General features: G+C 35.5%; 1 protein-coding gene across 8 annotated transcripts in view; it reads right to left on the bottom strand.

The window, feature by feature from the left end:
- The window catches only part of VTI1A (vesicle transport through interaction with t-SNAREs 1A), a 355,351-nt gene that overhangs the window by 248,695 nt on the left and 80,742 nt on the right, over positions 1–25,914 (bottom strand). For 5 of the 8 annotated variants that reach the window (XM_058543994.1, XM_058543992.1, XM_058543996.1 and 2 more), the window contains exons 5-6: positions 24,662–24,682; positions 19,887–19,971 (exon numbers count right to left, since the gene is read on the bottom strand). In XM_058543994.1, coding sequence (XP_058399977.1) covers positions 19,887–19,971; positions 24,662–24,682 — 106 coding nt within the window. The remainder of the gene's footprint in view (positions 1–19,886; positions 19,972–24,661; positions 24,683–25,914) is intronic. The other 3 variants (XM_058543998.1, XM_058543993.1, XM_058543999.1) reach the window with 1 other exon arrangement.

Below are 25,914 nucleotides of genomic sequence, written 5' to 3'. Positions count from 1 at the left end.
ATGCCATAAGGGAGGAGTTGGATAAGATGTAAAGGGAAGGTGCTTTAAATGGAGTGGTCTGGAGAGTCTTCTCTGAAAAAGTAACATTAAGCTAGAAACCTAAGTAATGAGAAGGAACTTAGCCAAATGCCTTACACAGAACAGAGGTGCACATGTCCAACATGTGAATGCAACGATCGTAATTTCTTAAAAGGTATTTCTCAACAGTTGCATGTTAACTTTTTCTTATAAAAAAAATCAGTGAGTTTTCTAAAGACCTTATTGATATTAAGATAAATCTAGTAATAAAATATCTTAAAGCAAAGAATCCTGAATAGAAAATTTGTGTATATTAAAGTCCACCTATTTCTAGGCATCACTGACTCTAATCTTGCTAACAACTCAGAAGGCACGTCAAGATCACACACTCTTTGGACCAGAGTCATCACTGCAATTACCCCTATCCAGATCAGTAGAGATGTAGTGACAAACTATCTTTTACTATCTCACATGTCCTATAAGCTGGACACATCTTTCTAGGTACCCATGAGTACATTCACACACACGTGTGTGGCACACACTCACTGATCAGTGTGTCCACTCTGGCTAATCAGTGCTGTATAAAATGGAATACCTTTTCCATTCCAGACACTAATACTTGGCCTGTCTTCATCTCCCAAGATTTTTATTTTTCTTATAGGACATCCAATAAAAGTACCCAAGTCTGGGGAGCACGAATGCCTTTCTTGTCTGTGACAAGCAACATCTAGAATGGCTGTGTGGATCTGTGTGTACAGAATTCACATTTTATTGAAATAAGCACCAGTCTTTCCCAAGAGCTGCGTGATTGGTTGGCGGAAAGTGGATGGAGAGAAGGGAAGAATAGCTGATAAAGAGATAGTCCACTGTGGCAACGTGGCTGTGCAGGATTGCAGCACTGGGGGGTGCATGTAGCATGAGGGAAGAAGAGGAAGGGCTCCTTTCTGTTGTTGCATTTGAAGTGGGAAGGAGGCCTGCAGTGAGCAAACTTCAGATGTGAAGAACAAAAGGCCAGGTTTTCCCCCTACACCATGGCTCTACCTTTTTCTTAATACTGACTAGATGATGAGGTCTCAAGCTGAAGCCCTAAAGAATTCCATTTTGACAGCCTATATTTATTAGTCAGGTTTATCTTCCAGATATGTAAGGCAAGACATTCATTACTGTGTGTATAAAATAATTAAATGGAGCAGTATTGCCATTCTGTGCTTGGGGAACATTAAAAATTATCTCTGTTCTTTACACCCAAATCAGGGTACATCAGTATAACCTATATATGTTATATGTTCATCCAAAACCTTAAATTATTAAAAAAAAATAAAAAACTTGTGGTCGATAAACATTAATATCACTTAGGTCAATTTAAACATTTTTCTTTTATTCCTCTAAATGAATAATTTGGAGAGGAAGGTAGTTCCTAAGCTGATGGTGGATCTGAGGTTGCCAGTTACGGGAGCACTTAAGCGCCCATTGGCACAGCAAGATTCAAAGCCCTGGTAGGCTTCAAAGAAACACTTTTTTTTTCTTCTTCTAGAACTCTTTGCTTTCTAGTAAAGCTGCAACCACAATGTTCTCTCTCTTAATGCCACCATAAAAAATCAAAACACTTTAAAACAAATTGATGTACTCTTTAATACAGTCATCGCATCATCACAGGACCCTTGCACCCTGCATGGCGACAACCGTAGGGATGCATACCACACATCTCTCTCTTTGTTGCCTGCTTCAATGCTTAAAGAAAAATTGAGAGAGTGTGTGTCTCTCAATTGAGATATGGGCACCTTTGATTGACAAGACCTAATCAGCTTATCTCCACACTAATAAAGTTGGGGCCTGTGGAGCTGGTATATGCCCAGCACTGAGCGAACTTTTCCTAGCCAAAGCCTCATGGGCTAGGTCTCAGGCTCTGCTCCTCAAAACTGGTTCAGATCAGTTCTTAATGGGCTATTTTCATCTTGATAAACCTCCATAGTCTTCATTCATGATGGCATAAGAGTCAATTTAGCTGGATGAATTGCCTCAAGTAATGGCTACATGATAAGTCTATGATAAGTATTTATATACACTGAATCAATAAGCTATCTTTTCCAAGCTCCCTCTATGATGTAAAAAGTAACTTATGAATTATTATTTTTTTCTTTTAAGGTTACTATTTATTAAAGGAGATGGCTTTTTTTCCTAATTAAAGGATGACAGGATCCTCTGCATATTAGGTAACAACCAGATCCCTTTAATAATTTCTGCTGTAGAATACTATTGGATGTTCAATTCCTTGGGATGGAGTCCCAATGCTGACACAGCCATAATCTGTCTCCACCAACCTGGTAACTATGAAAACTTGCTCATATCAGACACCCACTAAACGCATCCTGATTGATTGGTAGGAAAGAAGAATATAAAGCCAGGAAACAAATATGAACTGGAATTTGGGTGGATCATGCACACAAATGCACACATATTTTCTTCAAGTTTCCTTGTAGGAGGCCCTTTCAAACCAAGGATTTTCCACATAATTCAAGAACAATGTCTTTGTTCTTATCTCTTTGTAATTACCATGTAGAGGCCAAACTCAAGAGCTGAGGTGTAAATACAGTTATTAAAGGGCCAGATACTTCTTCAGCTACACAATGGAGACCTAGAATAGAGGTCTCTCTTTACATGTGCTAAGGTGAGAGGAAAATACACAGTGGACATTTTGATCTTAACTTTTGTATGCAGTTATCTAAAAAGAGAGATGGGCTCACTGAATAAAACAAGCTTTATAGAAAGAACTCCAGTAGTGGAGAGACTTTTTGAAATGATAACAATTTTCCAAGTATGGAAAAAAAAAAAAAATATATATATATATTTGTACCTCTCACCATATATAAATGGTCATTAAAACCATTCAGCAATGCTGTTTTCAAACTGCAATATACCTCAAGTATTATAATCACCTGTATAAAATGAGATAATTTTAAACATATTCCAAAATGAAGTTTTCTACAGATTATAGGAAATCTTGAGCGATATTTTTCATTCAGATTGTAGTCTTCATGCAGTAATTGCTTTATACAAAATCCACTCCGGCTTTATCACTCAATATTATCTTCACTGTTGAACATCGGAAGATAATTTTGCAATAAAATTTAATTTACAGAGCTTATTTTCCACTAATCTCCCAGCAGAGGAAAAATGAAACACACCAAAGTACACACTCCAAGCTATGACCCTAATGGCGTTTTTTATTTCTGGAATAGTAAGACCTCAAACATCTCAATTTTATCATATTGAAATGTCGGCATATTTTAACTGTCATAACTTTGTATCCTAGGAAAGGAAGTAGACCAAGTTATTAGCAACATGTATGAAAATAAGCCTCTTCAAGTGATAAAGTTCTCCTGGAGAAAGCCTTTTTTTCCATAAGAAAGGAAATACTTAATATAAAAATATGGGGCTAGTCAAGGTATTTGATTTTAAACTATTAATATACCAGTAATGGTCAACAATATTTGAGATTTTTAAATAAAAAATTAAACCAAGTAGCAATAAATAGGGACCAGGCATCAAGATTCAATTTTCTGTATAAAATGATAAAGCCAGGTTTGTCATCTCTAAGGCTCATTCCAGCTCTAAAATTTTAAATTTTTAAATTTTAAATGTACAGATGCCACACAAACTTTGGAAGAGTAAATTAATAGCAGAAGGTCTATTTCTACAGGCCATTGAGCCTGTTATTTATCATTTATGTCCTAGAAAGCATTTATCTCTTGATGAAAAGAAAGCTTTTTTTTTTTTTAATATTGAGGACTCATGACAACGAACTATCACAAATTAGAGGAAGAAATAAACCAATGCTGTTGCTCAAAAATGAAATAGCATCATTTTTGCAATGATGCAAAATACTGAAAGAATCCTCATTAAAACTCAAATTCTTCACCAAAACGATTTCGTATTTTTTTTAAAACGATTAATGACCATTAATAGGTTGAGAGATTAGTGCTTTATGGCTGGACTGAATGAGACCACCACTTCCTAAACCAGATTTAAATCGCTCTGCCTCTTTTTCAAGTTATGTCATAACAAGGCCAAAGTGATACTGAATCATTTATGAGGTTTTTAGAGTTGAAATATCAGAGTCATATATGTGCAGAAGTATTGTTCTGACATTTGAATTTCAGCAATAGGCAATTCTGAGACATTTCAAGTTATGCAAAACTTGACATTTCCACGTAAATATACAAAACAACGATGATGTGAAAAGTCACTGCTCTACCAACACGTAGAACCTAAACACTTAATAAAACTTCAGAAGCATAGGCCTCTAACATGCAAACCCACACAAGAAGTCCTTACCTAAAAGCTTTTAATGTTCATCCACATAAAAGGTACATGCTGAACATTCGTCTGCACTGATCTTTTTCATTTATACATGGAAAAGCAAAAAACATTATTAATTGCTTTTCAGATCACTTATTTCCAACTTTCTTTTCATTTCTCATATATACATGGCAGAATATTCTTGCCATGAGCTATAGAGCATTTAAAATTGTTTCTCAAATGTTAAAAACTATATTAAATAAAATACAATTAAGTATACTTCACTTTCCTGAACAGCATGAATCTCAGCCAGTTGTAACTTTACAAAAAACTAAAATGAACCACTCATGAATGACTACCATGTCCAATGATTATCTCCTTAAATACCAAAACTAAAATGTTTTGACATGATGATCTCTTGGTAGAAACAGTAAAGACATTTTTTTTTAAAAGGCTGAAATAAGTAGGGTAATAATTAAGAACAAAATGTATAACATTTTCAAGCTGCAAATTAACAAGCAGATATTGACTTTTCTTTGAGGTCAATAACAGCTCTTATTGATCTAGAAAGTTAATACCTACTAAGGTCAATACAAGATCTCAAGGGTCAACAAATCTGGATTCGAACTTCCACTTCTTTTCACATACAAATATTGCTGAAATGGGTACAACTGTGTTTTGAGAAATCAGGAAATTGTCGTTATGATGCCAGAATAATCCAAAGAAATAGGCCAAGGAAGTTAAAAAATATATAGGGTTTTAAAAGTCTGTTATAGTATAGCACTTTCAGAGACATTGACCTTTAGATATAAATCCTAGTACTACACAATTTGGGCAGTTAAATAAGGAGAAACAAAAATAATTGAAAAATATGTTTTTACAGGTGTTTTGCCTCTTCATGGTATTGACATATGGAATCTCTCTCTTTCTCTAAGTGTATGTATTTGAAAAACTATGATGTGAAATAATTTTTCAAGAATAGATTTTAGGCACTTTTAAATATAGAGAAAATTCTTTTTTAATTGTAAAATAGTAACATTTTAGGAAATTCAGAATAGGAAAAAATTATTTCAATATTCTTACAAAACCATTTCTATCATCATCATACAGTCTGCTATGTCTTTCTAGACTGATAAAGAAAAAAATATTGACTATCATTCTTCTAATAAGTAAAATGCTCTATTCATTCTTCACACATCTTAAAGAAGGCACATGGGATGGACCACACGAACGTTGGGACCATGTCCCCATATATATCTATTATTTCCTGTTGTTGTAAAATTTGAGGGATTTTTAGCCTGATCCTTTCGATAGCCAAATAAAAGTTCATATTGTTCTTTTCAGAATTACTAGATGCACTGAGGGAGGGAGAGGAAAGGAAAAAAGAGGGAGCAAACATTCCTAGAGTATTTACCAGTGCCAAAGCCCAGGCAAGATGCTTTCAATAAATACAGGTCCTGTTAGTTACTGGAAAGGCCAAATTATCTACAGAGGTAATATAAAAGTTAAAAAGGAGAGGCCAGGTCTGCAACAATGATAATACCACACTATGGGTATTCAATAAACATGAAGACTACTGTGATTGCAATGTACTTTTTAAAAAATAAACTTATTTTAGAGCAGTTTTAGATTTACAGATACCCAGTTTCCCCTATTACTAACATCTTACATTACTATGGTACATATGTCACAGTTAATGAACCAATATCGATAATTATTAACTAAAAAGTCCACACTTTATTCATATTGCCTTAGTTTTTGTCTATTGTCCTTAGACATTTTGTTAATGTTTTAGGATCCTATCCAGGACACCACATTTCATTTAGGCGCCATGTCTCCTTAGGTTCCTCTTGGTTGTGACAGTTTGCAATGTTTTTTAAGCAACTTCTTGTTGTTGGTGGTGCCCTCAAGTCAATTTCAACTCCTAGCAACCCTGTGTAGAGCAGAGCAGAACCCTGCTCTATCTTCTTTGGCCCATTTTTTTCCAGAAGTGGGTGGACAGGTCCTTCTTCCCAGGCTGTCTTAATTTGGAAGCTCTGCTGAAACTTGTCCACCACGGGAGGCCCTGCTGGTATTTGAAATACCAGTGACACAACTTTCAGCATCACAGCAACAGGCAGCTAACACGGTATGACAACTGATAGACAGCTGGTGTGGTTCCCTGACTGGAAAACGAACCCAGGCCATAGTGGTGAGAGCACCAAATCTTAACCACTAGACTAGCAAGGCCGGCTAAGCACATACTTTAGAAATGGTATAAATAAATTTGCTGACTTGTATCCACTTGCAACACTTACATAAAAACACATGCAGCAGGAATGATCTTTTGTTACAGATCCAAGAAATATAAATTTGAGAAGTGAATAGAGATAAATGCCTGGTAGAAAAGAAAGCAAATGATATTGACTCTTTAATGTGTCTATTAAAAGAATATAGATGAGAGAAGTTTCATTTCTCACAAATTCTAGATTACAACTTCTGACCCAACCCATAAGCCATCTACTCCTCCACCTCTCCCCATTATACTGTTACCAGCCAGGGTTTTAATTGATTGATCATGAGAGGCAGTGAAGTGGGCAAGAAATAAATAGTATGGCAGAGGAGAATAAACTGCCCATCTATATTTATTCTTTCTCTTATTTACTACAAAGTTGTGATTAGAAAGTGGTTGGCCATGGCTGGCCCCGTGGCTTAGCGGTTAAGTGCGTGCGCTCCACTGCTGGCAGCCCGGGTTCGGATCCCGGGTGCGCACGGACGCACCGCTTCTCCAGCCACGCTGAGGCCGTGTCCCACATACAGCAACTAGAAGGATGTGCAGCTATGACATACAACTATCTACTGGGGCTTTGGGAGGAAAATAAATAAATAAATAAAAATTAAAAAAAAAAAGAGAGAAAAAGAAAGTGGTTGGCCAGTTGGAACGATGTTTCCTAGCTCCCTCGCATCTAGGTGGCACCATCTAACTAGTTATTGCCAGTGGGGGATGTATGTAGAATTAATGTGTATCACTTGCTGCCCATGGAGCTTTAAAAGTGGATGTGCCTTCTCCATTCTCTCCTTGCCTGGCCACTAGCTGAATACAGAGGATTCCAAAGCCTCAGTGCAGGGCAGGGCAGAGCCACAAAGTGGGAGAAATCTGGATTTCTGAATCACCCCACGGAAGGCCATCTACTCACAAGGAACACTTACATTGGACTGTTCTAAGAGTGAGAAATAAACCTTACCGCATCAAGCCACTGGGGTATTTGGGGTTTATTTGTTATAGCAGCTAGTGTTACTATACAAAGTAGCATAAATGGAAAATAACCTTTACTGAGCACCTATGATGGACTTAACATGTGTTGAGTGTTTTATATAGTTTAATTTAACTCTCACAACAACCTCCATATAGAAGACCTGCAAGGATTTTTATAGATCAGGAAATGAAGACTCGTAAGGCTGAGGAACCTGCCCAAGGTCTCCCAGTTATTAAGTGGCAGAACCAAGATTTGAACCCGGGTCTGTCTAGTTACAAAGGTCCACAAACATTCCATTTTGCTTCACTGCAGGTGAAAAACAGTTGATCTGACTTGGTGCTTGGATTAAAAAATAATTCCTATGCATTTTATATGCATACATTTTTTTATCCTCAAAGGAGAGCAAAAAGTGTACATGTGTTCTCCCTACTTTTTACGTAGTAGACTTGAAGTCCCAATTTACAAGGGGTGGATGTGAGAGACGATTAGTTCGCTTGAATTTGTTAGCGTTTTTCAGATCAAGACAACGTTATACAAAAATGTCGAAGAGAAAGATACAGTGCACCTTTGTAACCTGCTGATAATCTTACAGTGTTTAATTTGAGCAGAGTCTAGCAACTCACGGAGGGCACGAAAGAACTGTTGCTCCACGAGGTTTACAGTTAACAAAGGAGAGAACAGAAAGACTGACTTGTTCTCACAACAGTATGAATTTAAAGAACTATATGGGGTGTGCATTCTACAGGAAGCCCAGGTAGGAAGAAAAATGAAACACTGTACCTTGCACACAGCAATAGAAATGAGGGGATTCATTGTAGTGAGAAAATTCACAGCTGGCAGGCAATATCAGTGTGGCAATAAGATATTCGGTCCATCTTCCTGCTTACTTTTTAGAGTCATAGTGTTTAAAAAAAGGACTCCTTTTTACATTAACAAAGTCACTCCAGTCAATCTCTTTAACTCACCTACATGAAAAATTTGGATGACACTGTAAAAGTCCTATGCTAACACCAGTGAGAAAAATTGGTGCATCCTTTAAATTTGTCCAGCCTTCTTATGACACAGTTTTGTTTGTTTAAATAACAGGTCTGCAGAGAGCACTGAACATTATAGATAATTCACAGATAGGTTCATGATGAAGAGGGAAACAAAAAGTACTGATTCCTTCATGACACCAAAAAAAACTTAATATCCATTCTGGTCAGTGAAAACAGATGGCATTTGGAGAAGTATTTAGGGGATCAGTCTACCCAATCTGAACAAGTAATCTCCATTTTGGAGAAGTTTATTTACTAATTGATACAATGAGGTAACAGATGTAACAGTAGTCTGAAAATTTTAAAGAAGATTATACAAGGTTATTCTTAATATTAGCATTACTATTTTTAGCACATAATACAAGGTTAAAAATTACCAAAGTTTACGATTTAAAGCATTAAAAACCTCCACAATATATTAGATAAAATAATTGCCCATCTGACTATTAAAGTGGATAGGTTAATTGGGGAGGTTACTCTGAAATACTAAAAAGTTTGAGGGGTATATTTTAAAACTAAATGTTATCACTGTCAAGTATACTTAATATCTAAGATGAACATTAGATATGCCCTAGGACACACTCAATAAACTCTCATAAGCCATGTCTGCCCCAGAGCCTGACTTTGCTCATGGTTTACTCACTTCCCCTTGCCGCCCCTGTATTTACTCCATAAAGCCCATCACTTCTGAGTCTTTCCATGACACACGAAATAGACTTAATTACTTCCTCCACCCAGCTTCAAAAACACTAATTATGTTTATTATAGGGATTTATAGCTATGTATTTCCCCAACAGATATTTTGACAAGATATATCGACCTCTTAAAGGAACGTTATGTTCTAAGTGCCTAGGATAGTGTCAGGGTCTGTTGCTTCCTAAGTCGCATAAAATCTATTTTCCCTTTCAGGTGGGTTGACTATCTCCCCTCCCTTACTCCCAAATGCAAATTTTGCTAATAATATTAATTTAAGGCAGTATTTTTCTTGTTATTTCAGAGATCAACTTAGTCCAGTCTAGGTTTAAGGAGCTCCAATTCTAATTTCTTAGGGCCCAATAATTGTTTTCTGAATAAATGTTAAGGTTCCACTGTGGTCTATTCAAGCGTCATGTGTTGCAAATAGCATTGAAAATCGAAATAAAGAAAATTAGTTCCATTTTAAAAGTGCATTTTGTGTGGACATAAATATCAACTTCTGAATGTGGATCAGGACCTTAGGCAACTGATTGTGATGAGATTACCAACATGGAGGATAACGGCAGGATTACCCAACAAAATGCTTATTTTTCCTCCAAAAGGGAAAGTCTTCAAAAAGCTTTTTTTCTTGTCTGGCTTTAGGGTGGTTTCTTCCTCTCTCTAAATAAATAGATATTTATTTAACTACGACTTAGAGTTGATATCTCAAGATGCAAAAGGGCAACACAGTGCTATACATGAATGATGACCCACCATGACAGTCTCTTTGATAATGACTTTACTTGGAAAAACATATCTTCAATAAAAAAATTATTTTTAAATGTTGACTTTGTTCTCTTATGGCAACGTTGGAAAACACTGTAGCCCAACAGGAAATACAGACGAAAACTTCAAATGTAGAGCACACACAAAAAAAGCCATTTTTAAAGCTCATGCCCGTCAAGTTTTCCACTTGATATAAGTCATACACAAAGTCTTAGTCCAATGCAAACCCATGCTGTGAAAATTCTGTAGCACCCACCTCAGAAAATTCTGTTAAATACATAAACACCACTGAAAAGAAAACTTCTGGGCACCAGAAGTCAGACTCAAAGGGAAAATAAACCTGATTAAAAGAAAATCCCAAGCAAAGTTATATAAGCACAGTGCAACAAGGTCATAAACTTAACCGTCCTTCACTGTAATATTTGAAAGTAAATTGGCATTTCAGTGATCTGCTTTGGTTGTCATTCTTTTTCTCAACTCACAGAGACGCAACAGAATAAGAATGGCTTCACGTGTATCTTACAAACCAACTAGAAAAGTGATAGGCATTGTGGGGTAAGACACCTTTAAAAATGAGTATAATACTTTTTAATGGATTAAAAATGAACCCTGTGAATTCACTTGGACCACCTAAGGAGAAGGTTCTCCAAATAGGGTTTAAATGATATCCTTTTCTTACCACTATGGAGCTCACCAATATCTCAGAGAACCTCACAAAGTAAATTTAAGCACAACTTGAAAATATTCTTTTAAGAGCTTCACCCAAATGACAGCCTCCTCTGTTCTTTTCAGAGCAGAACCATAGCTTTTTGAAATGTAAGACTTTAATAGGGTTATAATTATAAGGTAAGTGATAACTACACATTAAAAATGATTATTTTACCACTGGATAGATTTTTAAAAACTTATAGGGCATGGCCAAGTAACTCTTCTCAGAATTTAAAAAAATGTGTATTCAAGCAGAGACATCTTTAAGACTCTGAAAGCATAACCACACACTCCACCACCCAGTATAATGAAAGGAGAAACTTTTTCTAGAGATAACCTTCTCTGTCAAAAAGCTTAATATTTCTACAGAAAAAAAAAGTTCTCTAAAATATATATGCTTGGATAAAATAGGTGGTTAATATCAACCCAACGGTATAATCCCATTTTCTGTTTCTATATCATAAAACAACATAAAATGTTAATTTGTTATTGCTGCAATAACATGGACACAGCAGTGCCTTTCTGAATTCCAATCTGTGCCTAAAAAAATTCAGTTAAATTAAAAATCTGAACCAGTGTTTACAGATATAATATTCTCCACTCAGATAACCTAGGACTGGGATATCTTATCTTTCTACCTCTGCATCCCTGAAGCATCTGACACTCAGTAGCGCTCAATGGAAGCTTACTGAATAAGTGAAATACAACATTTACCTTCTTTCATATAATCTTATACCACTCTCACTAATATTACAGAGTCAGAAATTTATTCTTCTACTAACTGATAACAGCTCTAAGAGCAAGGAACATACAGTATACTTTTGGGGACTATTTTCCCAGGAGGCTTATAAATGACTTATCTGAATAGAGGGGAAAAAAACCTTCTTATATGTCCTACAGAAGATGTTAGCTCAGTTCCAAGCTAGCCTACAACTTTGAAAATAGTTTTATGCATTAAATTTCTATTACTGTGCATTATTTTACCCATTAATCTTTTCTGTAGATGATAAATTAATACACTCAAGGATGTGTATTTTTTTTGTGTGTGAGGAAGATTAGCCCTGAGCTACCATCCGTTGCCAATCCTCCTCTTTTTGCTGAGGAAGATTGGCCTTGGGCTAACAGCCATGCCCATCTTCCTCTACTTTATATGGGACGATGCCACAGCATGGCTTGACAAGCGGTGCATAGGTGCACGCCCGGGATCCGAACCTGTGAACCCCGGGGCCACTGAAGCAGAGAGCGCAAACTTAACCGCTATGCCACAGGGCTGGCCACAAGGATGTGTATTTTTGAATCAAATTATTACATCGTACCTAGCATAGTGAACACTCAAAATATTTCTTGAAGAGGAGAATGAAAGGGAAAAGGAAGAAGAAGAAGAGAAGAAAGAGGATTAACAATAATGATGAGGACGAGGTAGAAGAATGAGAAAATATCAGTAGACATGGAAGAAACTCCTAAAATGATAAAGAAAATGACTGGCTTTGAGTTTGATAAAAACTTTGTCTAACAGATACTTTCAAAACTGATTAAAATTTCTAAATGAGTTCTATAGTGAGTTTATTAAAATAATAATAATAAGGTAAGTTGAAAGACAGTATCAAGAACCAAAAGATAGAATGTGATAAAGTTGCAGTATCATGTTCTTATACTCCATAATCCACATATAACCCCATGAAAGGCTCAGGAAAACTCCATCAGCCTTCCAGCCAAGACTTTGAGACAATTAAAGATATAAAGGAAGGTACCTCACATTTTAAGTGCATTTGTTCAGATTCTTTAAAAAGTTCTAAACATGAAGCATATTTTTTTTGATTTTTAAAAATGTAAGCTGATAGCACTATTGATGGCTTTTCTTGTATAAACTCTTAAAAAAAGAGGTGAAAGAGAACAAGAAACAGTGGTGTATATAAATTATCTTATTCTCAGGAAAATGCTATAATTCTAAGAATTATTTGTTTTCCAGAAGAAAAAAAAGTACTCCATATATTTCTCTGATAACTATTAGGTCAAATGAACTCAAATTTTGATGAGGTAATTATAAAAAGCAAAAATAATCTGAACACATCATGTAAGATAGGACTGTGGAAATAGATTCCTAAAATGGAGAATGTCTGCAGTTTAAAACTAGGTAACTATAACACAGTACCAAAATATTGAAATTAAAGTAAAATCCATATTTTTTGCTTTTAAAAAATATTTGTAAAAGGGTACAGACTTTGGTAAAAGGGTACAGACTTTTCAGCTATAAGATGAATAAGGTCTGAGGATCTAACATAAACATGGCGACCACAGTTGATAACACTATATTATATAACTGAAATTTGTCAAGAGAGTAGAACTTAAATGCTTTCACCAAAAAAGATAAATATGTGAGTTGATGGATGTGTTAATTAACTAGATGGTGAGAATCCCTTCACCAAAAAAAAAAATTAATTAAAAAAAAAGAGAGAGAGAGAGAACCTTCAGAGAAAAAGAAATAGGACTTCCCAAAAAAACCCTCAAACAGAAAAGGAAGAATCTTGTATCAATTCTACAACAAACAAGGTTTGGGTAGGAAATATTTCTTTTATGAAAGGAACTTATAAATACATAACATTGGTATTATTCTTGCCTGGAAAGTCTATCTTTGCATTTCCCTAATAAAACAAGATATATAGGAAACTGTGATAAATATGCCATTTTTAAAAAAGAATATAAGTAGTGTTAAATATAAGGAAAAATGTATTTTTACAAAAACAAAGTGGTATAATGAGTCCCTTTTGGGACACTGGATAGGTTACTAGCTTTTTAGTTGCTAAGTAATGCCTACTCACATTTTCCTAACTAAAAGAAGATAAATAACTATCACAGCTTCTAAATAAGACCATCCTCATATCTAGTGCCACCAATATTAACAGACATAACCATACTTATTATTTCATAGAGAGTGTAGGTGTTAACTACAGATAGCTACCTGCCTGAATTTTTGCACACACATATAGATACACATATATACACATGTATGTGAGACTCAATGAAACGGCCTTTATCCAGTTCAAATAAACACAGACAAAATGCTAACACTGGAAAGTGGACATCTAACTCAACTTGAATGTGCACAGGTGTCACAGCTGCTCTTGTTAAAATGCAGATTCTGATTCAGCAGATCTGAGGTGGGGCCCAAGATCACGCACTTCTAACAAGCTCCCAGGGGATGACGATGTTGCTGGTCCTGCGCCCCACTTTGGGTAGCAAGGAATTAACCCACTTCCTCTTTAGAATGATACAAAATTAACCAAAATGACAACGTATGTTTATATTCAGAACCTACCTGAAGCGAAGATTCTAGAGAAAAACATACCATAGTTTTGTAAGGCAATTTACAAAATCTTTCTACAAGCGTTATTTCATTTATGCCTCTCATGAACTCTAGGAAATAGGTATTGTCATCATCATTCTTCATATAAAATATTATCATAAACTTGATTTTAAGCTCTGATTTATAATCACAAGCATCCATTACCACCAGCCTGATGGACAGGTACAAGGACTAACAAGTCCCCATTTGTTTTGGGATGTCCTTAAGGAAAAATCTTTAGGATCTCAAGCCAATTATTAAAGAAATTAATGATAAATTTCAAGCTCCTTACTCCTGAATGCCTTTTAAAATGGCTTATAATTTCTCCTGCATCTTCACCATCAAATCTCTCTATTAATTTCAACTGGTAAAAGGACCAGATCTTGGATCACTATAACACATTTCCTAACATGTCTCCCTGTTTCCACTCCTTTGCTACTCCACCCCTACAATCCCTGTCCTAGACAATTCAGATAAGGCCACTTGCCTGCTGAAATCCCTCCAATGGCATTGCGCACCCTACTTAGAGTTAAATTCACACTCGTTCCCACGTCCGGGGGCCCTACACAATCTGTGCCCTATTTGGCTCTGACCTAATCGTTTGCTGCGTCCCCTTGCTCACTTCACTCCAGCCATAGTGGCCTTTCTGTTTCTTGAACACTCCAAACACCTTCTCACTTCAGAGCCCTTGTGCTTGCTCTTCTGTCTTGGAATCATCTGCCCCAGATGTGCTTACTGACAGCATTTTTGTACTGTTCAATACTCAGCTCACAAGCCACTTCTCTGGGAGGCCTTTCCTGACTAGCCAACCTAAGGTAGCCTTCATCAGTTACTCTTTAATACTCTGCTTCATTTTATCATTATCTGAAATGATCTTGTCCATTTATTTATTAATTAAAAAAAATGTCTGTCTCATCCTGCCGCCCTCCTTTGCCCTCATACATACGCTGCCTGAGAACAGGGACCTTGGCTGTCTTGTTTACTACTGTATCCTCAGCACACGGTACACAGTATTCAATGATTAGTTTCTGAATAAATTATAAGAAAAGGAAATTAACAGATGTGAGAATATGACATATTTTGACTGCAACAGATCACTTTGGAAAATCTAGGTACACGGGACCCATTCATATTTCAGTGTGGTCTTTTGGTTGAGAGCATGGAATCAGATGGTCTGGCTGTACTATTTCCTAGCTTGATTATAACTCTGGATAAATTACCTAATCTCTCTGTACCTTGTTTTCTCATCTGTAAAATGAGAAAAAAGTAATTACCGCATAGGGTTGTGGTAAGGATTAAAGAGATAATGAATGTAGAGTATTGAGAACAGTGTGGGGCCCATAGTAAGTGTTCAATAAACACTGTACTATTTCTACATATGTCCAATCACGAGTCCCAGGGGGGGACCTGCAGGGACCTCGGTGAAGGATGGAGCACCTCTTCCTCATGACAGGAACGCTGGCAGAAGTATAGCACTCTGTTGTAAAGAGATCAATGACCAAATGGAACCTTAGAACTAGGTGGTCTGAGTGACTACTGGGAGAAGGGCTGCTGACTCATAAGGCTTGGGTACTCAGGGATGGCAGAAGCAAGGCTAGTAAATGGTGCAGATTACTATTCAAAGACGTGAGGCTACTGACTGTAGATAAACATTCTCATGGTTCCAGAGATGTATGCAGGCGCACTGGGCCCATTTAGAGTATAGGGTAGGACAGTCATGAGTGTTTTACACTACCTGTTTACATACTGAAAAGACAGAGTGAGCCTTGCATTCCTGCCCTTGAATAATTTCTCTTTCAGCCTATTTCTTTTATTAATCATTAGTTAACAGCTTCCATTAGTTTTGTGCCTATTATCATTCTGGGATATTTACTTCAGAAGAAAAAAAAATAATTTCAGAATAAAGGGCAGATGACCCAGCGTTTGAAATATTAACTCCTCGACCTCAAACAAAATAGCTATCTCCACAGCTAAGAGTCATACCTATCAGCAATAACTGACAAAAGGAAGAGTAGCTTTTTATTCACAGATTCTAGGACAAGAACTTATTTTAAAAAATGCCAAACTGGATCTAGCCAATGGCTCATACCATCAGCATAGAATTTGGTCCTTGATGGTCACTCTCAAGGAAGTTGTGTTACTCACTGAGTCTGATAATTGTCCCTCTCAATGTCAGTCTTAGATTGAAATGTCCTAGCATCAGCTCTTTAGTTTAATGTCATATATTCTTCCATCTGTCCCATCTTTTCTAAACGGACCTTTTTCAATTAACTTTTAACTTCATCAGTTTTCTCAAATAAGAAAAGATCCGTGAAAGAAACTTGATTGGTATTAAACTCAACATATATCAAGGTGTAAACGGCACTTAGAAATAATCATGTACTTTTTTTCAGACCACGTGCATTCTGGACATGCAGCCCTCTGCTGAGCAGCTCTTCTTAAAGAGACAATAACTGCCAATTTGACAATACAACTTCTAATGAGATTTGCCAATATCATAACTTCTTATGATATTTGCCAATACCAGTCATCAATTATGATCAATTACCAAATTTGTCAAACTTCTAATGAATAGAAGTTTACAGATTTTTATTGAAAGCTTTTGCCAATAATTTTGAAAGATAACCACTTTTGCTGATGGTAACGTACAAAAATGATGACTTTTACAGAGCCCTCTTTACTTTCTAAGCACTTGATTACATATGACTTCATTTTACTTTATAACCACCTTATGGGATACATAGAATCTGGTGTGAGGTTTCCATTTTGCAAATAAAAGAACATGTACAGAGAGGTTAAGTGATTTCTCAAAATCACACAGCTGATTAATGACAGGGCCAGATGATGGGGTTGTTCTCTCTTTCTCCAGTTGAGAACATCAGACAATAGTTCCTAGACTTTGTGGACAAGTAAAATTTCAAAAAACATTTCATGGGGCCCAAAATAGTGTTGTCAATTTTGTTCTTTTTCCAGGTAGAAAAATAAATAAATATATAACTTCTACCTACTATTTCTATCATATCATAAAACTATCCTTTCTTTTATCACCCCAAAATAGGAAAAACATAATCTTAGAAAAAAATGTAGTCCTTTAAATTAATAAAATTTGCTTTATGAGAAAGTCATTACTTTTTTTTTTTTAATCTCATTTTGCTGTATACTGGTGTAAACTCTTGTTGTGGTTTAGAACTAGTTCTCAGACCAATAGTTGGGAACCATTTCTCTTTTTTGTGCTATTTCAAAAGTCACACTAACTCCTCTACATCTTCTCCGCCTTGCATTCCATAGTCTTTCAGAAGAAGAAACCAATGAGTACTAAAAGTTTTTCCTTTTGAAAGATGCTATTCCTCTAGTGCTACTATAACAAAAGATTAATATCATAAACTTACATCATAATCAAAACACAGAGCTGTTGATTGACTAGACATGACTAGGCTGAGGGTTAGCAGAGAAGCAGGAAATGTAGAAGCAACACGGTGCCCATCACGATTACTTTCGTTTCCACATTACTTCAATAAGAATCAAGGGCAGGAAAAATGCTTTATGCCTCCCTTCTCATTTCTCAATCCACTTTCAAACTCACCCATGGAAATGAATTATTGTGAATACTCCTGTCTAGGCAGAGACTGCGTGTGCCACATTTGTCTTTACCTCCACAATGCCCACCCTTACTCCTCCTCCCAGACTTGGTTTTATAGTCTGTAAGAAGTTCCCAAGCCTTATATGAAAAATAAGTACCTAATTTTATAAAATTTTATAGTTAATCATTGTATTCTACTAAAACTTAGGCTGGTTTTTGGGACACTCTTAAATTGACATTTTCCATGTTGACTGTATTCATAGTTTGATGTGGATGTTATATTTTAACATACACCAAAAGGAATAACTACCAAATCCCATTCAATCTTATAACCTTGATCAATGTATGATCCTCCAGTATCTGTGATCTTCTTTGATGACTTCCTTCAGCTTTGGGAGGGAGCTACATGAATGGTGTAGTGTAAGAGAAAAGGCAGCCCAATCAGCCAAATTAAGCCCTGTGATTGGTGTCACAGCAAGAACATCCCCAACCCAACCCAGTCCCATGTGGAAAGATGCTCACCAATGGTATGTTTTGTCAAAGAAGGTTCCTGGATGATGATCATGTTCAATAGGTATACTGTTACATTCCCCAAGGATGTCAAAGTAACACTTTTTTAAAAAGTCCTTAAATAGATACAAATTTTAATCACAATAAAAAAATTTTTCTATGAGATAGAGAAAGATAAATGCCTGTATATCATCAAATGACTATACATTAATAATAATATTTATATTTGTATAGTGTTTTATGGTGTATAAAACATTTTAATATATGCCATCATTTCTTAGGAATATTCTGAGACAGGCAGTGTTATTTCCATTTTATTGAAGAAGAAACTGAGACTCAGTTATGTGATTTGCTCAAGGTCACACAAACAAGAGCTAGAACCTGAGCCTGGTCCTTTGACCTCACGTTCAGGGCTCTTTCCATTATTCACAGGGACAGTCACTTCTAAAGGCAAGCCCAACGATAAAAAGAACAAATGGAAGCTGGCTTTTATTCCAATCAGGGCAGAAAGCCAATCGATCAATAACCTCAGAAAGAAGGGTTGCCCATACTATTAAAAAATCTGGAGTGTTTATGGTTTTCTTCAGTTTTCTCATCATTACTGTAATACCAATGCCATTTGTGTTCTTCCTATTCAGTTCCTTAGAATTTATCACATAAGCCAGTCAATATAGTATACCCATGAGCCCAGGGCAAGAAAAAACACTGGCCATTCACAGAAGAAATTATTTGGAATCCTTCTCATTATACCCGCTCTTCCAAAAATAAACATTTTTGTGATGCTAAATTTAAAAAAATCAATAGAAATGTTGTTAACCATATATTTTTCGGTTTACATACTGGGCAAGAACTATCCAAAATATGTAAAATAGACTATATACAATCTATACTTTGCAAAACAAAACAAAAAAGATAATTAAATAATAAGAAACTAATGACTACAAAGGGGTTAATGGACATTTATTTACTGTGTAAAAATAAAGAGTCATTGCATGAAACATATACAACGAAAAAGCTTGTCTATTTTAAGTAGACGAAACTTAGAAGTCAAATTAGGGCTGTGTTTTCTGAAATTAATAACTAGTGTTAATTCAAACCAAAAGTTTGGACAGCATTAACTAGTGCTAATAAGATTACCATGAACATTAGCCTTGCTTCATACTATGACTTTTTTTTCCCCTGTATCTGATTATAGGTTCTGTTCAGGATTTAAAAAAAAAAAAAAATACAGGATCATTTCCAATACTAGGACAAATAAGCAAGGTAAACTAGGTAGTGTTACCTCTTTGCCCCTCGTTCACATCATTTAGACTGATTAAAATGTTAATTTTTACATATGTGAATAAACGTAAAGGAGCAAATAACTGCAGACTGCACTGTGTGCTAGCAATCATTGCGGGTGGGTAAACTGACAACATGTAACTGCATATTAAGACAAATGTAGAATTTAGACAAAGTATTCCATCTCTTTTCAGATGTATACTTTTAAACCTCAGGAACTGTTTTCAGTAGATGTCATGCCTTTTAACTTGAAAAAAGATAAGCGCAAATAAGCTCCCAATTGTCTCCCCAATATGTAAACCACATCTTGGGCTGCTGTCTCTGCTACTCCTTTGAAGTTTCCCTGAAATGTCATGTGTTGTGAAGACTGCTGTGCATAAGCAAGACAATTTGCTCACTCTCAGAATTCTTACCGGTTTCCACTGCTATTTGGTATCCAGCCTCTAGTCTCCGAGATGACCTTTCCAGCCTCTCTGTGTTATGGAGCAGATGTGCCCTCTGAAAAAGAAAAAGAGAAAAAAATCAGACAGCCGTCTACAATGTTCTTTTTTTGCCTTAAAAAAACAATGCTTTTGTATGCCCTAACATTTCTAGGGGGGGAATCACAACCCATTACAGATAATTTTTAGCAAATCTTCCATTATAGGAACCACTTCAATGGACAGATTTCCAATCAATCGTGTATGGACCATCCACTGTTTTGTTTTAAAAGGCAAACTCATATGTGGCCACAATGAATCTCACTCCAAAACACTGAGAAATGCACGAAGAACAGAGCCAACTGGATCTTTCCTGTTTCAGCAGAGGCAGATGTATGAGATACTTGCATAGATCTATGATCCCTATTTTGTATTTATTTTTTACAAAATATAATCATTTAAAAAACTTATTTGTTCCATTGATTCCTGCAGATAGTAATTTTTAAATAGGAACTTTATTTTTAAGAGAATGCCCCTCAATTTTGGATGTGCAGCAAGATTCCATATAGAACAACATATGCTACTAAAACAGAATACTAAATAGCAGTTCTGGTTTTAAGACAACTCGGGGCAACCACCAAGAAACAAGAGACACATGTTTCTCCATGCACACAGATGTACAAAATGGTGGCTTTATCCCCAAATATATGGCACTAGACTGAAGGTGAACTTTTGACACACAGTGCTTTTGACTGTGAACTAATATTATAATAATTATATATACTCTTTTACATTATATTTGATGGGGAAATTAGAGAATTTTTCTGAAATTCTCAGCTTCTAAACTCTCTTTTCTACATTGAGCCTGGGTTTTTTTAACCGTAATGATTGTACACTAGATCAAATCAGGTTGACAAACAGATTTATAAGCTAATCATGGCTGTGAATGGGTAAGAATATGTGCATGCACATGACATGAAAATGTGTGTCTGTATAGATGCATGTATGTCAGCATACTTAGAAATACATAAATATGCGTATCTGTATATTTGTGTGTGTGTACATGCATACATGTATTTGTATAAATTAGTACCTTTCCCCTTCAAATCAGTTTGGTCAAAAAGAAAGAAAAAATGCAACCACAACTCCTACAACTTTGTGTTGTTGACAGATGTCATTTAAAATTGAAGAAATGCTTTCTAATAATAATAAAAAAGGAGGTGCCACACATATTATCTGAGTGGCTGTCGAGCGAAACGATCTACCTTGCTCTAATGAGCCCCCATGGATCTTGGAGATGCAAGCTGTATTGACATGCACACTTAAGCTAATACACCTAGACCAGTGCCTCCAAGCTCTAGCAGCCAGGGATGCTGACAGAACATCTCGCTTCCATCTTCAAAGAAAGGAAGTGATTAGTATGTTATCATTACCATTCAAAACGTGATTTCCTTATTCCCTCCCGGCATAGGTGACACATCTGAGATGCGGCCAGACGTTGGAGGCAGCTAAAGCCACATCAAAGCTTTCCTTGAAATTTTTTTTGGGGGGAAGAGCTGGGGTGGGGAGGGAGAATCATTAAAACAATGCATTTAGAAAAGAGAGATAGGACCTGATGTGAAGGTCAGGAAAGCTGCAACAACAGTCTATAATAATTAATAGAGTTGTCTAATATACAGCGGAGAAATTAAGAGAAAAACTGACCCTCCCTCTGCAAAAAAAAAAACCTAAATAAATAAAAGGGAGGAAGGAAGGAAAGCTTATACCATGAAAATGCAAAATCACTAAAGGCTGTAACTGAAAAAAAGAAGCATTAATGACTATTTTAAAATAAAATTAAGCACTTTACTCAGCTTGTCAAAAATAGCTTTCTTACTCCTAATTCTCCCTACATGCAGGTTTTGGGAGTAGGAATTGCTCTTCTCTTCTCTGCATATTGTTTTCTACCTTAACAAAGGACTTAATTTCAAACTGGTGATTGTCTAAAAAGATATAAAAAGATTTGCGAAATCAAGAGTAAATCTGAATTTTAATCCAGAATAAGAGAACAAAGATTTTTGCTTCATTTGCATATTATATAAAATCCCTAAATTAAAAGAAAACATTTAGCTACTACAGATAAAAAAAAAAAATCAAAGGTCAATACTGAAAACTGACAGTCTATTATATGATAATATATCATGTAGGAAACAAAGCATGTAAATGTATAATGATTTTGGGGATTCTACGACAGTGAGTCAATTCAGACTATTCAGTGTACGGCTTTAATGGGAAGCAAAATTTCTAAAAGAACTTTTTAAAAAAAAATGCATATTCCTAAATACTGGGAGTAATTCTTCCTCAGGACAGTTCAAGAGTAAATCTGCACACAAGAGGACTATCAGTTTACCAGCAGCCTTCCAGTGGGACCTCACTTTGTATTTTGGAACCTCTTAACTTAAGTCAAACTAAAATCAAGTTCTTATAACAGCTGTGCTATTTACATTGTTCCGTTAGTTGTGCATTGCCCTGGTCTCTGAAAATGAAAGGAAACACACTATAGTAGCAGCTGATGCTTTCAACTTGCCCCCACACTCCATCCCCAACTCATTCTCTCACCCTCTTCTCAGCCCTTTTCAAAGCGGGTAAGTGAAGCTGGGCAGGAGCTTCAGACAGAGCTCAGCTTGTGTGAGGAGCTGTGCAATGTGGAGAGCTGGAGACGCAGGATTCAAACGGAGAGCTCGGCACAGCCAACACCGGTTCAGCTCCCTGTGCTCTACCAGTCTGCCTCCAAGCATGCCCCATTTCCAGAAGTGAGCCCGAAAAGCACATCACAAGGAAGGGATGGGGCATGCTTTGTTTCCAAACACAACAAAATGTCCTATTTCAAACCAGATGAGTGCCTGTCTTCTTAGGCTAAGTACAAGGAAGAAATCTGGGGTACATTCCCTGTATCACTACTATTAGAATCCTGGCTGAGAAACAATCACTTCTGAACAAACCATATATTAATGCAGTGTCATCACCGTAACCTATTCTATAAATATCAATGCTACATCCATATTAAAGGCTGTTAAAAGAATATTTCAGAGTATATTATTCTATTAGTTGAATGATCTAATTCTTCCAAGTACAATTCCATTACAGGTTACAGTAACATGCATTCCAGAAGCATAACTGATGAAACTGTTGCTATAGGCACAACAAAAGAAATAAGCCATAACACAATGATAAAACATATTTTAAAAGAAATGCAGATGTGATGTTTTCAGCTTTTAGAATTAAGATTTCTAAGTCCACACAATTCAGCTTAACAAAAATAGATCTTATGTCAAAAATGCTGAATGTAATAACACACAAGATTTTATTAGTTATATTCATTGCTAAATTCAGGGGCAAGAGCTTCATGTAGTTTCTTCATAAAAGAGGTTTTCAAGCCTATTGTTAGCTCCATTAACATTTGAAATTTCAGATTCTTCACGTAAGCATGAGCATATGCAAATACATACAAGCAGATATTATGTCTTGCAGAAAAATAATGTTGATGTATCACTCACTTTAAGAATAATCTTATACATCAAAACTGCAATTGATTATATTCATTTAGTATATACATCTGCTTAGATGTAGGGAAGAGAAAAAACACAAAAAGATTGGAGGGTGAGGGTTCTGGGTATTTTCGCCCTTCATTTTATACATCATTATTACTTTTACTAAGAGAAGGCATCACTAAAGCATCTTAAATCAGAAAAGTCGTTGAAAACCTCTATCTACAAACCTCTAGATTTCACATCACCTAGAGAATGATGACATACTGATAAAAAAACTTCTGGGAAAATCTCAATCACTGCAGTCAAGCTAAACTTGAAAATAATTCACAGTACTCTGATTATTATAAGCAATTAGACAATTTTAAAATTGCAATATGGGCCATTATTTTATGCCATAATATAAAAGTAACAAAACTAACTTCATTAAATAAAACATATAATACTTTATCTCTGAAAAGAGAATCAAAGCATATTTGATATGTTTGGCTTAATTAAAAAAAAGTACAGAATCATTCAAAATCCCTCATTGACAGGGGGATAAAATTATAAATATTGCTGTAAATATTTGCCGGGCCACAAAAAGTCCAGAGCTGTGTTATGAAACAGACTAGCAAACTCAGAAAAATGAGAACTCACTTGGGTACTATTTCCTACAAAAAGGAAAGTGTTTAACAATGACGAGAGCTTTGGCTATTCTTAGGTATCTGTGTACACAGACTAGTAGGGCATTTATAACAGATGTGTGTTTCCCCAAAAGAATAATAGATTCCTCGTATCTTACGTTGAACCTAAGAATTCTGGGTGAGGGAAAGGAGTTTATTCAAAAACAGTTTTCAGTAAAGTAAAACAGAATGTCAGAAAAAGATTTTTAAATCATATTGACTTCTTTGAGAAACCAATATAAATAAAACAAATCTGAAGTTAGTCTACATTAAAACTACACTTGGGTATAGTTTTAGGATATTCCTTTGTTTCTTCCTCTCTTTCTTGGCCTTTAAAATATGAACTTTCCTCCGATGCCAACAAACAACAATGATCATGTGATAAGCATGATTAGGATATACTTGTTTTTAAAAAGATAGTCAGCAGAGAACATTTCTGAGCAATATAATCAATATTTTTGCTATGTGTAGATTTTCCTGGAAAAATGAACTCAAAGATCTTACTTCAGATTTAGAAACTCAATTTTACAGGGAAAAGCAGAATTAAAAAAAAAAAAGCAAGCTAGGAAGTACTTACCTCTTCACGTAATTTTATCAACTGCAACATGAATGCACAAAAAAAAAAAAAAGATAAAAAGGAAAGAAATGGCAGGAAAGAAAGATCAGTTGTGTGACAGGATACAGAATTAACATTGACAATTTATCTGTTTACATGTTTAGCATTTAAAAATCACAGACAAACACATTAAAAGAACCTAAACATAGACTACATGCAGAGTTTTTTGAACGAATAAAGATCACTTTCTCACACTGTCACATTAAACAAAGAGAATAGTGTGAAATTCTCTTTTAAAGTACATCTAAGACACCATCATGAAATAAAGGGGAATGACTTCATAGAAGTCTATATTATAAAGAAAGAAAACAAGTTTACTGTTCCTCTCTTCTAAGAATGTACCACTGAAGAGGTTTTGTACCTACAAGTCTTCAGGATGTTTCTCTATTTTAAATCTTGACAACTGATTTCACGTTTTACGTACAAATGAAAATGATTAATAGTTCATGCTTTTGTCCCAATAAGTATTTAAAACAACAAACTATTACGTTAGTTAATGTCATATTTATCCCCACTCTAGTAATAGGATTGCAATTGGAGGTAAAATTATTTTAATTGAGAATAAAGCATGCCAGGATACATAGGATTTTGGACATAGTATCAGAAAATATTTCACTATCCTTAGAAATATTGTGTATATCAGAGTTAATTTCTAAGTTTTTGTTTTGCTTAAGAGGCTACTGCAATCACCTGGTGTTTTTATTTTAATTTTTGAAGTTTCCTCATTTTTCAATTTTCTTCATCTTGTGAACTGGGTCATCTCAAAGCAATGAGCTCTCTTACTTCATTTGTACTGCAGTCTGTTTTCACTAAAGTCAAACTCAAAACCACTCTTTACTTGTTAGTAAATTCTCCTATGATAACATTTTAATTCTTCTCTGTAGAACATTCTTCTATTTGCCTTAAATATAACAGATAAAACAAGCTGCTTAACTCTTTAGAAATTACAAGATGGATATAATCATATATCTGGTTCATTCTTTGTGTGTGTGGGTGTGTGTGTGTGTTCAACAGTATTCTAAACCACAAATATCATTGTATACTTGAGATGACTACATAGTTTTTGCAAAGAATAGAAACTGAAACCTATGTTGTAAGAGACTGTAAACCACATTCTAGTTCTGAAATTTGCATCCTCAGCAAGTCAGGTCTACAACTGATAATTTTAAACATCCAAATATCTGTAACATCTGTTATAACACTTGACATACGCA

This window comes from Diceros bicornis, chromosome 6 (genome assembly GCF_020826845.1).
Source record: "Diceros bicornis minor isolate mBicDic1 chromosome 6, mDicBic1.mat.cur, whole genome shotgun sequence".
NCBI classification, from domain to species: Eukaryota; Metazoa; Chordata; class Mammalia; order Perissodactyla; family Rhinocerotidae; genus Diceros; species Diceros bicornis.
The sequence above is the reverse complement of the archived record's forward strand: the minus strand, read 5'-3'. Positions and strand labels throughout refer to the sequence as shown.